The sequence below is a fragment of the Loxodonta africana genome, chromosome 18 (assembly GCF_030014295.1).
Source record: "Loxodonta africana isolate mLoxAfr1 chromosome 18, mLoxAfr1.hap2, whole genome shotgun sequence".
Classification (NCBI taxonomy): domain Eukaryota; kingdom Metazoa; phylum Chordata; class Mammalia; order Proboscidea; family Elephantidae; genus Loxodonta; species Loxodonta africana.
The window spans coordinates 76576036-76590638 of record NC_087359.1 but is presented as its reverse complement, the minus strand read 5'-3'; the positions used below and the strand labels follow the sequence as shown (position 1 = coordinate 76590638).

The window sequence follows — 14603 nt, the reverse complement described above, 5'->3', positions numbered from 1 at the left end:
TGCGTTCACCACGCCCACATTTCCGGCCTCTGTCATCACGGAGGTGGGGGTGGAATGGAAGCTAAGGTGGCCTGAGACCTTGCAGAGCTACTCCCTCCCACACAAGCCAGTGCTGTACGTCAGGGTGATTTGGGGCTTTTTTGTTTTGTTTTTTACAGCAGCACAACCTAGACTATTCAGAATGATATGATACAATCAATAACTACTAGTTATATGGGTATTAAATGAGTGAAGCCATTGCTATTACTGAAATCTCAAGTTGTTTAGTCAGGGCAGATGGGACCGTCATGAGCAGGAGTATGCAGAAAGGTTTAAAAGACAAATAGGCAGCAGGAGAGCAGAAAGAATACTCCTTGTTACCAACTGTGGTCAAGGCTCCCTGTATCTAGTCGTATCTAGTGCAGCTTTATGACTAATTCCAGCCAATGAAATGTGAACACAGGTGACATTTGTAGATTCTGAGCCAAGGCACTAAAGCCAGTGTGCCAAATTCCATCTCTACATTCTCTCTTCATCTTTAGCAGTGACTAAAGTCACACACTTAGATTGGAAGGTGGGAGGGGGCAAAAGATGGACGTAGACTGGATCCCTAAATGATGCATAGAGGAGAGCTATGCTTGAGAATTCCCTGACTCAAACTGCATTGTGCATGACTTTGAAACAAAATGTTGATACGTTAAGCCAGTGACACTCTAGAGCTCATGTGTTGTCACAGCAGAGCCTAACCTATGCTGACTAATACACCATAGAAGACTAGACAAGGAAAAACAAAAGCAAAATTAACTGAAGGAAATGAGTAAGAAGGAATCTAAAAATAAAAAGGCAGAATTTACTACAAACAGAAGAATATGCTGATCGAGAGTTAATAAGAAAGAAGTAAAAAAAAAAAAAGAATAGGTAAGAGGTTAAGCCCAAGAACTGATTCTACCAGGGTTGATGCAGGGGAAGAAAACCCTTTGGGAGCTAGTTTCAAAGAAGAAAAAGAGAAATGCAAATTAAAAATGATAAAGGAGCTATATATTCAAAGAAGATTTTACTAAATTTTAAAATCACAATAAAATACATGTTTTTCTATAAAAGTGACCAAAAAAAAGATAGAAAACATAAATAGTCCAATAACCATTGAAGAAATAGAGACAACTGTCAAAGAACTACTTCCCTCCCAAAAATGTCCTGAGAAAGTGATTTACAATCTTCAAGGAATAAATAATTCCTCACCTAACCACTCCATAGAAAAAGAAGGAAGCTGGACAGTTCATTTTGTATTGTTATCAATACTTGACAGTATTCAAACATTCTCACGAACACTGGGTGTCAAAATTCTAAATAAGACAACAATAAACTAAATCTAGCAGTATGCAAAAAAAGTAACAAACCATAGCCAAATAAGATTTATTAACGGAAAGCAAGGAAAGCTCAATACCAAAAACTCTATCAAGCTTCAAGCACCTAAAACACAAGCTCCCAGTGAGTAAGGATTCCGTCACTGATACACCCCAAGCACAGAGAAAATGCTTGGAACATGAAAAGTGCTCAATAAATATTTATGACATAAATTTTGGAGTGAATACTAATAAAGATGAGAAACCACGTGGTTACATGATAACATCATTAATCCAATTTAACTTTGGTGCCAAAGAAAAATTCAAAGTAAAATAATAAAAGAATCATGATTAAAAAAAAATTCTCAAACCAACCATCATGCATTTCTACTGAGGTTAGTAAGACAACATAGATGTTCATATATCATCATATTTTAACACTGTTCTACAAGTCCTAGACAATTAAATTAGACAAAAAAAAAAATAAGTATAAATACTGAAGAGGAAGAAGCATAATTATTATTTGCAAAAGATATGAGCATCTACCAGGAAAACCCAATGTTGTTGTTGCTGTTGCATTGGCTCCGACTCATGGCGACCTTATGTGTAACAGAACAAAATGTTGCCTGGTCCTGCACCATTCGCCTGATGGTTGGTATATTTGAGTCCATTGTTGCAGCTATGGAAAACCCAACAAACTCAATTTAAAAAAGTATTTAAATTAATGAGATACTTCACGAAGGTGGGAGTAGCTATTCAAGATGATTATACAAAAATGAGTAACGTTCCTACACTTCAGCAATAAGAAAATGTAACATAACAAAAGATTCCAATCACTGTAGTTACAGTAACAATAATGACAAATACCTTCAAATGAAAGTATACAGGATCTACGTGGAGAAAACTACTATCTAGAATCATAAACAGACTTGAATAAACACACCCTGTTCCCAGATGGGAAGACTTTCCGTTATATTCAATATTGTAAAAAGAAATCAATTTTCCCCATCTTAATAATATATATGTTTAATTAAAAATACTCAGGAAGAATAAACAAATAAGCGTAGCCAAGAAAATATAATCAACTGTCTTTCGTAAGCGGGTAGCTTGTGTGTAAGCCATGGTTAAGGCACAGAAACACCCTGAGGCAAAGGCTGATGAGTTCTAATTGCCAAGCCAAAGAGTTGCCTGGTTGAAGCTGGGATGAAGGACCTGCTCCTTCCACCCCACGGACAGGGGGCTAAGGATAAGGATTAATCCACCACTGCTGGGTGGTGCAAACGGCTGCTAACTGAAAGGCTGGAGGTTGGAGTCCACCCAGAGGCATTTTGGAAGAAAATCTGGTGATTACCTCCAAAAAATCAGGCATTGAAAACCCAGTGGAGCACTGTTCTACTCCGGCACACATGGCGTCACCACAAGTTAGAGTCCACTTGATGAAAACTGGTTTGGGCTCACCTGAGCAGCTAAGCCCATCTCAGATTCCTGCTATAAGTGACAAAGAGGCTAGGAGGGGGAAGGGGGGAACAAACTAGAAAGCCTAGATATAGAGAAAAGTGACGAAATATTTTAGAACATGAAGATAATGATATTATAATACAGTAGATATGAATTAAAATATTCAAGTTAGATAACTATTTCTAAAAACAAATAATAGTAACAATAAAAGAGAAATCAAACCAGATACTTAACTCAGGTTATATACCAAAATAAGTGACTGATGAATTAAATATTTGATGGTAAAATGAAAATCTATAAATGATAATAAAAATACATGAATATTAACATAATCTTGAGTGGGGAAAAGTGTGGCTAACTGTAATACTTAAGGCACAAACCATAAATTAACAGACTAAGATTACAAAATTAGACTTCTATATGAAAATGAAAAAAAAAAGACAAAAAATTTAAAAGGCAAAAAAAACTGTAGGGAGATGCGTGTGGCATATGACAATGAACATATATGCTTAATATATTTTAAAATTATATCTGAAAATCAGTAAGAAAATAGTTATGAGCATGGCTTTAGAAAAAAGGGGCAAATGGTATATACAGGCATTTCATAAAAGGTAAGAAATGTCCAGTAAACATGAAAACACTCAACCTCACTAGAAATGAAAAGATGAAAAAGGAAAGATTTCTGTGTTCACCCATGCAATTAATAAAGTTGCAATAATAATTACTGATAAGGTTGGAAAGGGAAAATTGACAATTCTACCAAGGATGTGAACTCGACTAAGGCTTTTACCAACTACCCTGTCTGAAACTGATCAGACATGCAATCAAGGTACATTGATAATTACTGGTGATTGGAACTCAAAAGTTGGAAACTAAGAAGGATCAGTAGTTGGAAAACATGGCCTTAGTAATAAAAAAAAACGACTCAAGAGATCTTAGAATAGAATTTGCAAGACCAATGACTTATTCATTGCAAACACCTTTTTTCAACAATGTAAAAGGCAACTATACACATGGACCTCACAGGATGGAAAACACAGAAAATCAAATCGACCACACCTGTAGAAAGAGACAATGAAAAGGCTCAATATCATCAGTTAGAACAAGGCCAAGCTCCAACTTCAGAACCAGACCATCAATTGCTCATATGCAAGTTAAGCTGAAGCTGAAGAAAATTAATACAAGTCCAAGGTATGACCTTGAATATATCCCACCTGAATTTAGAGGTCATCTCAAGAATAGATTGACGTGTTGAACACTAATGACCAAAGACCAGACAAGCTGTGGGATGACATCAAGGACATGAAGAATGCAAAAGGTCGTTTAAAAAACAGGAAAGAAAAGACCACAATGGCTGTGAGAAGAGATTCTGAAACTTGCTCTTACACTCTGTAGGGCAGCTAAAGCGAATAGAAAACATCTTTATCTTCTAAAAAAGAATAGAAGATAGAAGATTTCAAAGAGCAACTCGAGAAGACAAAGTATTAAAATGAAATGTACAAAAACCTGGAGTTAGAAAACCAAAAGGGAAGAACATGCAAGGCATTTCTCAAGCTGAAACAAGTGAAGAAAAAATTCAAGCTTCAAGTTGCAATTTTGAAGGATTCAATGGGCAAAATACTGAACGATGCTGGAAGCAACAAAAGAATATGGAAGGAATACACAGTCACTGTGCCAAAAAGAACCAGTCGACATTCACCCTGTTCAGGAGGTAGCATATGATCAAGAACAACGGTTTAGAAGGAAGAAGTCCATGCTGCACTGAAGGCATTGGCAAAAAATAAGGTTCCAGGAATTGACAGAACACCAGTTGAGATGTTTCAACTAATGGATGCAGCGCTGGAGGTGCTCACTCGTCTATGCCAAGAAATTTGGAAGACAGATACTTGGCCAACTGACTGAAAAAGATCCATATTTGTGCCCATTCCAGAGAAAGATGATCCAACAGAATGAGTAAATTACAAACAATATCATTAATATCACACACAAGTAAAATTTTGCTGAAGATCATTCAAACACAGTTGCAGCAGAACATTGATAGGGAACAGCCAGAAATTCAAGCAGGGTTTTCAGAAGACAATATGGAATGAGGGATATCATTGCTGATATCAGATGGATCTTGACTGAAAGCAGAGAATACCAGAAAGATGTTCACCTGTGTTTTATTGACTATGCAAAGGCATTCAACGGTGTGGATCATAACCAATTATGCGAAGAATGGGAATTCCAGAACACTTAATTGTGCTCATGAGGAACCTGTACACAGATCAAGAGGCAGTCATTTGAACAGAAAAAGGGGATAATGTGCGGTTTAAAATCAGGAAAGGCATGTATCAGGGTTGTATTCCTTTACCATACTTATTCAATCTATATGCTGAGGAAATAATCTGAGAAATAATCCGACTATATGAAGAAGAATGTGCCATCAGGATTGGAGGAAGACTAACTAAAAACCTGCAATATGCAGATGACACAACCTTGCTTGGTGAAAGTGAAGAGGACTTAAAGCACTTACTGATGAAGATCAAAGAATACAGCCTTCAATATGGATTACACCTCAACGTAAAGAAAACAAAAATCCTCAAAACTGAACCAATAAGCAACACCCTAATAAACAGAAAGTACTGAAGTTCTCAAGGATTTCACTTTACTTGGATCCACAATCTACGCCCATGTAAGCACCACTCAAGAAATCAAATGACTTTATTATTGCATTGGGCAAATCTGCTGCCAAAGACCTCTTTAAAGTGTTAAAAAGCAAAGACGTTATTTTGAGGACTAAGGTACGCCTGATCAAGCCACGGTATTTTCAATCGCCCCATATGCATGTGAAAACTAAACATGAACAGGGAAGACTGAACAATTGATGCCTTTGAATTACAGTGTTGGTGAAGAATATTGAATATATCATGGACTGCCAGAAGAACGAACAAATCTGTCTTGGAAGAAGTACGGCCAGGATGTTCCTTAGACGTGAAGAGGCAAGAATTTGTCTCACATACTTTGGACATGTTATCAGGAGGGACGAGTCCCTAGAGAAGAACATCATGCTTGGTAAAGTAGAGGGTCAGCGACAAAGAGGAAGACCCTCAAGGGGATAGCTTGACACAGTGGCTGCAACAATGGGCTCAAACACAGCAAGGACTGTCAGGATGGCGCAGGACCGGGCAGTATTTCCTTCTGTTGTACGTAGGGTCACCATGAGTTGGAACTGACTCCGTGGCGCCGAACACCACCACCAGTAAGGAAGGATGCGAATACAGTATGTGTTTGTACCTCTGTAATATATCCATGTGTATTACATGGTCATGTAATATATACACTGTATGTAATACACACACTCCTGTCAAATGGGATTCATATAGTCTGTGATGCAGAGCCCTGGTGGCGCACTGTTTGAGAGCTACGCCTGCTAACCAGCAGTGACTCTACATCTAAGACTTCATCCGAGGAAAGTAAACCAGTGAGAAATATTTGCTAAATGATGGGCAAAAGGAAATGAGTTGACTATACTGGGATATCACATAACCTTGAAAAATTACATCATAGATATATAGTTATTGACATGGCATGACATTCAAGATGTAATACTAAGATAAAAATCAGGTTATAAACAGTATATACAGCAAGGTCTCTGTCTCTTTTTTAAGAATACAGACACACCTATTTAAAACTTAGAAGAGTATATCCAAATTACTGCCTGTGGTCTCTAGGTAGTAAGATTATTTGTTCTCCCCCCCCCACCCTTTTTGCCCATTTGTAAGTTTATGGTTTTTCTAGAATAAACAAGCACTACTTATGTAACAAAAAAGAAAGTTAAAAAAAGTAAATTGAATTCTGTGGGAAAATAAACATTTATTCTCAAAACAAACTCCAAAGTTGGAAAATGAAAGCAAACACATCTGCCTCCTGGACAGAAAGGAGAGTTTAAATTGCTAGACAGTCCATGAGCTTCCCAAAGGCAGCGCCAGTTCCTGGGGAGCCCGTGCCCAGGGGGAGCCCTGACTCTCCCGCTCTCACCCCTCAACCTTCTTCTTGACATACAACTAACTCAGCTCAGAGCTGAAGCATATTTTTACATTTGCTGTCACTACTGAGGGGTCCGTGGGTGGTGCTGAGGGTTAATGTGCTCAGCTGCTCATCAAAAGGTTGCAAGTTCGAGTCCACACAGAGGCAGCTCGGAAGAAAGCTTGGTGATCTGTTTCCCCAAAATCAGCCACTGAAAACCCAGTGGAGCACAGTTCTATTCTCAGCCGGCATGGGTCAGAATCAACTTCACAGCAACTGGCTTGATTTCTGGTTTTCACTGAAATAGCACTTCAAATAACTGGCTCTTGATTGTTAACAAAAGGCATACATACTAATTCTCTCTAAAAAAAATCACCGTGAATTAAATTACTGTGTTACATGGCCACTGATTCACTTTTTCACTGTGGTACCAGCCCTAGAGACAAAAAATAGTCCCAACACTCATCATAAAGAATACTAGTCAGCGTTAATAAATTTATTTGGTGAAGGCGAGATGGAAGAAGTAATTGACTGCTTTTTAAGAAATGGGCTGTGCACAGTGACCTGAGGGTCTGGGACAATAGAATTCTGCAGAAAATCCAGGCAGCCCCACACTGATGGCAAAGCACAGCCCGGGAGAAGGCTGAACGCCAGCAGACCCACACAGCAAGGAGCTTGGAAGACAAGAGCAGAAAATACGTTCTCCACATTTACTAGTGCTTTCATTCCTTGGTTGGTACGTTCTGTTATCCCTCACACTGATACCCAGGTGGGAGGCTTGGGCATCCCACAGAACTCTAATTAACAACTTTGCACAGCTCTGCTTGGGGGACGGGTTTGGGTCTCTCTGCCCAGCCCTGCTGGCTAAGAGGAAGACTTGGCAGGGCCTGGGTTGGTCTGCCAGGCCAGGAAAACAGCAAAGTGGGGACAAGGCAGCCCGATGGCTAATTTGGACTTGGTTCTGATTTTTCCCCAGTGTCCTATCAGTTGGGTCCTTGGGAGGCTTGCTGAAGGGCAGGCCGGTGTCTCAGAGAAGCCTTCAAGAGAGAGGTTCTTGCTGGCTTCAGCTGCCTTGGCTGTGCAGCCCTGAGCAAAAGTGCCTGCAGCACCAGGGCTCCCGCAGGCAGCTGCTTCCTCAGCACCTCTGGGTACCGCAGGCTGCTGCACGTCCGCTGCAGTGGGATTCTCACTGCTGCACAGCAGCAATGATGCTCAGCAAAGCGGTGCACCAGAAACCACGCGGCTCAGCGCTGCAGGCCAAGCAGTCTAGGAATGCAAAGCGGGCTCTGCAGACAAAACTTTACCCGCCGCCCTCCAACACGCAGCCTCTCAAACTAGACAATCCAACCCAGGCCAAGGAGCCTTTCCCCCCGCCCCCCTGCCCCGGTCCTTGCACTCCTCCTCCCACACTTCTAGTCCCTACCTACGCTCAGGCCCTTGGAGCATCACTGGTTTTTATGCAAGCACACAGAGCTCATTTATAGCCATCACTGGGCAGTAGCAGTGGGAATCAGCTTATAAGCAGCATTTAGGAAGGAGTCCCCGGGTGGCACAAACAGTTTGCACTCAGCTACTAACCAAAAGGTTGGCAGTTCAAACCCACCCAGAGGTGCCTGGGAATTTCTGCTTCCAAAAGGTTACGGCAATGAAAACTGTACGGAACAGTTCTACTCTGCACACATGGGATGACCATGAGTGGGGGTTGACTCAACGTCACCTGCTTTGGCATACTTAGGAAGCCCAACTAAGTTTTTAGAAAACTAAATAGGCAACCAGAACAGAAAAACGCAGCTAGCATCATTGACCATCTGCTGAACACTGTGTATCCAAGCTCATGTCAACCTCACAGCAGCCCTATGCCCTAGGGGCTTCAGTGCCCCAACTGTGCAGACTGACAAAGTCCCTTCCTCACCAGACCAAAGTTCTCCCTTTCACTTCATTTCCTCTTTCAGTTGGTGGGTCTCTTTGGTACTAGATTTCAGCTCAGGGCTTTGCTCACTGAGGCAAATGCCACATCCAAAAAAAGACTCTATGTCTTTCAGAATGCCTTTCAGCAGAGCAACCCCTAGACTCTCTGGAAGATAAAAACAGTGCCATAAATCAGGGCTGAACTAAATCACCCCTCAACGTTGCTTTACCCTCCCAAAGCCCAGCAGTGCAGCTGCATCTCACCCCTGCACACCCATCCCCATTGGAAAATTAAGAAGGCACAGCGTCAGGAGTTTCTCCCATCTTTGAACTATTCACGTGTCTTCCACATGTGCAATACAGGGAATTTTGTTCACTTATTCATTCAGTTGCCAAAGAATTTCAGAGAACCTACTATATGCCCCCAAGAAGCTTAGAGTTTAGTGGAGTAGAGAAACCAGAAAAGACAAAATCACGAGACAATACAACCAGGGCATGCCTTGAGAATGTAAACTGTAAGAGAACAGGGATTTTGCTTTGCGCTGCAATATTCCCCGGACCAGAAGAGTGGCCGGCACTTGCAGACCTCCCGTAAACATTTACAGAATGAATGAATCCCATAATGCCTAAATCCAATAATAACTGTAAGAGTCGCCCAAAGATACTTGCAGCTGGCATTTGTTAAGTAAGCACTTACTAGCGCTGAGCACTGTGCAAGGCACTTTCCGAAGGCCATCTCATGTAACCATTACTACCATCGCTACACCACCACAGTGCAATCCTTATTATTCCCATTTTGCAGATGAGGAAACTAACGTGCTCAAGATTCCATAGTCCGGTAAGCAACAAACCAGAGCTGTCCAACTTCAAAGCCTGTGCCCTTGTCCATTAGGACCTCGGTGTCCCAGTCTTGAAAGATCAGGGAACGCTTCCCAGGGGATGAACTGAAGTGAAGGGAAAGACAGGGGAAAGTTCAAAGCAGAAGAAATATGTGCAAATAATGGGTAAGTAGTGTCATGGATTGAATTGTGTCCCCCAAAAAACATGTGTCAACTTGGTTAGGCCATGATTTCCAGTACTGTGTGGTTGTCCTCCATTTTGTGATTGTAATTTTATGTTGAGAGGATTAGGGTGGGACTGTACCACCACCCCTACTCAGGTCACCTCCCTGATCCAAGTAAAGGGAGTTTCCCTGGGGTGGGGGCCTACACCACCTTTTATCTCTCAAGAGATGAAAGGGAAGCAAGCAAAGTGTTAGGGACCTCGTAACACCAAGAAAGCAGCGCCAGGAGCAGAGCGAGTCCTTTGGACCCAGGATCCCTGCACCTGAGAAGCTCCTCGACCAGGGTAAGCTGGAGGACAAGGAATCTTCCTCCAGAGCCAACCGAGACAGAAAGCCGTCTCCTGGAGCTGACACCCTGAATTTGGACTTTTACCCTACTTTACTGTGAGGAAATAAATTTCTCTTTGTTAAAGCCATCCACTTGTGGTGTTTCTGTTATAGCACTAGATGACTAAGACAAGTAAGTAGACTAATTAGGAGATCAAACTCTTACCAGTCGCTTTTCCCAGTTTCTGATGTCCTCTCTACTCCTCAGATGTTGAGCACTTACAGGGAAAATCCTAGTAACCCAATAGAGTTAGTTTTTGTATGGCAACTCCTACATTGCTAAGTGCTTGGTCCCATCCCTAACAGCTTCATATTCAAAGGAACACTGCCTTATGAAAGTCGGGCCAGGTAAGGAGCCTTCAGGAGGCCCAAAGAGCAGCTCTCAAGCCCACCTCTCATCTTGCCTCAAAGAGAGGGACCTCAAAAATCTGCAAGGATGAAAATCAAATGGCTTGATAAAGCAACTCTATAAAGCAATCTATCAATTCCACATCTAAACTCCAAACTTCAAGTCTTATGTGCTTCTATAGATTTAAGAAATGAAGATGCAATCTTTAGTCCTTTTACTTCACTACACATGGGATCATGACTCAGTGCATTCTTAATAAGATAAGGTAAATGCTCTTTTTATTTATGCTCGTAGACCCACGAGTAAATTGCTTTAATCTTTTCAACAAACATTAATTGAGCACCAATTGTCGACAAGACATTGCACTACATACACTGGGCATACAACAGTGATAGACACATTCTATTGAGGCAGACAGACAAAGAAAACAAAAATAAATAAGAGTATTTCAAAGAGTGACAGTTTTGTGATAAAAACTAAACAGAATACTGGGCTAGAGAAGAACGGGGGAGGGCCTCTTGGAGGAGGTGATATTTGAGCAAACACCTGAATGATGAGGAAGAGGCATGTGGGAAGAGCACACCTCAGACAAGCAGGGAAACAAGAACAAGCTCTGAGATGGAGATGAGCAAGGTGTGTTTGGGGCAAGGAAGGTCACCGTGGCTAGAACGCAGTGAATGAGCAGGTGCGTGGAAAAGATTGAGCGGAGAGACACAAAGAGGGGCCAAATCAGGTATGGTCTTCCTGACCACTGGAAAGGTTTGGGAGATTAAGTGCTAGGAGACACCACTGGGGGCTGTGAAGCAGCAGGGTAACATGACCCGATTTTCTCTTTAAAAGGTCCCTCTTTTTTTTTTTTTTTCTGGATTCCATCAAAATGGATGTAGGCTGGTCCTCATTTTACTTGGGGCATGACAAAGTGGATGACATCTGATAAAGAGATAGAATTAATCTGCACACCAACACCCACCAGGGTCCCAACAAACAAGTGGAAATTAGCTCTTGGGGACCATTTTTTGGACTTCCAAGAACGTACTCCCAATAAGACCACTTTTCTGACACGTAGCTTCCCCTTATCCTTTTAAATTTCTTCCTTGGATCAGGAGGAAAAATAGGGCAGTATGCCTGAGGCTCACAACCCTAACCACTTCTCAACCAGTCCTGAAGAGAGGCGCCTCATGAGCAGCCACTACCCGTCTGACAGTGGAGGCTTGCATGTTGCTAGGATGCTGAACAGGTTTCAGCAGAGCTTCCAGACAAAGACGGACCAGGAAGAAAGGTCTGGCAATCTACTTCCAAAACTCAGCTAATGAAAACCCTATGGATCACAAAGGACCAATCCCATGGTGCACGGAGTCACCATGAGTCAGGTCAACTCGACAGCTGCTAACAACAAAAAACACTGATTCTAGCATTGAACTCAAACCCCAAGACCAAGCGAGATGAGGAATCCAAGTCTACGGTCAAAGGCTTCTGACACTTAGTTGGTCTGACATGATGGCTGAAGCCATCAGAGGGTGATGCTGATACGAAGACATCGGCAACTGGTCAGCTTGACTGTCACCTGCTGAACAACCAGTACCAGGAAAACACTATTTCAGTGCCCAGCATATCAAAAGGCAACCCACGTGAGGCTATATTTGTGGCAATGCCATGCCAGAAATCTGGGCTAATCTGACTCTGCTATTCATAAATTCTCCCTCATGTTAAAGCACATGCCTTTGGGAAGGAAAAACGAATCCAAGTCAATTTTAGACATTGCTCCTTGGAAACCATCTGGAGTCCCTGGAAGCTGGAGAAGCCATGGTATCCCCTGGCCTCAGATGCCCACTGTAACTAGGGCAGTATGCTTAGATCAGACTTTAGATGTCCCTTATCCCCAAGGATGTCCCCACCCCCACCCTGCCAGGTGCCAGTTCAGGTTCCACTTCCCACCCAAGAAAGGTATTTAGTTTCTTGGTAAATCTAGTGGAGAGCCCTACATGTGTTGAGCTTGCACTTGAATTGCACCCAAGGCTGGGTTCTCTGCTTTTTGATTGCTTTACAATTGCACACCTGAATTCCTTTGCCACAACAGCAACGGAAATCCATCCCCAGGTGCAGGAATTCCATGAAAAACCCCGTCCACCTAAGAATGCCCCCTTCAGGGAAGCTCTAGCTTTGGAGAAAGCCCACCAGAGCCATTATGTAACGTTAGTAGATTCTGGCACCCCGCAGAGCTGCCCCCAGAGACACTAGCTCAGATGTAGCCCGTTTTCACAGCGATGCCAGCGGGCGGGGTCTTGCAGCTTCCTGGGGCCTGGCTCTTCCAGATTGTGGGGCCTCTGTCCCCCTCCCCTACCTGGCGGCGATCCTTGGCTTATCCTATCTTCTAGAGGAGTTGGGCCTCCCCTTTTCCACAGGCTCCACTGAAATCGGTCTTAGGACCAAGGCTACAGCAGCGCCATTCCACTAGCACCTTCCCTGCACCCCGCTTCTCCCCACCACCAAACGCCTAAGACACGGAGCCAGGAAAGTGATCCAAAATCTCCTACAGCCATAGTCCCTGAAAACAAACACGGCAGGAGGGGCAGGCTCAGCTCTGCCAAACCGACCAGGCCCAACACTCCTCCTGGACCACGGAGAAGCCCTGCCCTGGGCGCAGGGAGGGATCTTCCGAGATGGACTGAGTGAGGCTCGGCTCCCCCCGGCACAAGTCAGAGCAAACACCTGTTTCCAGGCAGATAGAGGGCCAGCGAGAGAAGGGAGTCCCGGGGAAAGGGAGCCAGGACGAGGTGAAGGGGCAGCTGGGGACGCACGCAGGTAGAGGATGCGTCACACTTTGCGCTTGGCAACCGGAGCCCCCGAGCCGCCGGCAGCGAATGGGAAGGGCTGCAGGGTCTGCCGAGTCCACAGAGGAGGGGGCTCAGCTGCCAGCAGCTCCCGCAGGGCACGGCGCAGGGGCAGGGCCGGGGGCGCGCGGACAGCGGGCGGCGGGGCGCGCTCCATCACCTGCGCCGCGGAGGCAGCCTCGCCGGCACGCTCGGCCCCGCGGCCACGGGCGACCTACCTGCCCACCGTCTGGTTGGCCAGCTGGCGCATGCGATTGAACTGCTTCTTCATCGTGGCCCCGCTGCCGCGCTGGCCGGAGCTGGGGAGGACGGAGCAGCCCGGAGCGCGCCGCAGGGTTACATGGCCCCGCGCGGAGCCTCCCGGGCGACGGCGGCGGCACTGCGGAGCCTCCGGAGCCGTGTGGCCCGTGCGCGGCTCCTCCCGGGGCTCCGCCGCCTACTCCGCCCCCTGCGGCCGCGCCTCCTGCCGCATCCTCCTCACGCGCGCCCTGGCGCCCTCATAGTAACGCCCGCGGCCGCCTCGGCGCCGGCCGGGTCCGCCCGGGCAGTCGGCTCCCGCCCAGCGCAGCGCGGGGACCCGGGTCTCCGCAGCGAGCCGGCCCGCGGGCGGTGGTCCCCGCTGCGCCTGTGCGGGGAGCGCCGAGCATTCTGGGACTTGTAGTTTGCACCCCGCTGTGCCCTCTTCTCTGCACAAAGTTTGCAAGGAGCTGGGAGCAGGCAGCAGCGTCGCCCTCCCGGGTCTCTGCACTTTGGCACGTTCTCCTGTTTTTAAAATAACATGGCAGAGCCAATAATACAACAACAAATGGAAAAAAGGGAGTATTTTCCGTTTTGAGACGTTGCTGTTTGGAATTCACAAAAGAAAGATTTATGGCAGACAGGTACGTGGCTCATAAAACTGCGTAAGATCACTTGATTGATATTGGGGTTCAGGGTTAAGCCTGGGGTACAGTGAGTGACAGCAGGTTTTGATCCTGGCAGAGCATGCACCCCAAAAGCCTAATCCTTCATTTTCACCAAATCCAGTAGGTAGCCAAAAGCCAATAGAGAGGAAGGATATAATGATAGTGGCGCTGTGTCTACAGGCCCAACTGACCTGGACAGCTTTCTTGTATGGCTGAGATTCCAATCTCACGGCTACTCCCGTTTCCCTTCCACACCAAGAAACCAGGGCCAGCAGGCGTTGGCAGACCTGGAGTGTCCTGTAGAGCAGCAACCCACGAGTCAGCTAGCTCCTTGAAAGGGCTGTGGCTTTCCCCAGATTCTGCTCCTAGGAAAAGGTAAAAAAAAGAAGGTAGATGATTAAAATTAGGATTTATCATTGTTTATCAAGTAAG

The 14603-nt window shown here is 44.7% G+C and overlaps 1 protein-coding gene across 1 annotated transcript in view; it reads right to left on the bottom strand.

Moving 5' to 3' along the window:
* Positions 1-13620, bottom strand: part of ARHGAP44 (Rho GTPase activating protein 44) — a 261012-nt gene extending 247392 nt beyond the window's left edge. Inside the window, exon 1 of the mRNA XM_064271800.1 lies at positions 13485-13620. Coding sequence (XP_064127870.1) covers positions 13485-13537 — 53 coding nt within the window. The 5' untranslated portion in view covers positions 13538-13620. The remainder of the gene's footprint in view (positions 1-13484) is intronic.
* Between the last annotated feature and the right edge of the window lie 983 nt (positions 13621-14603).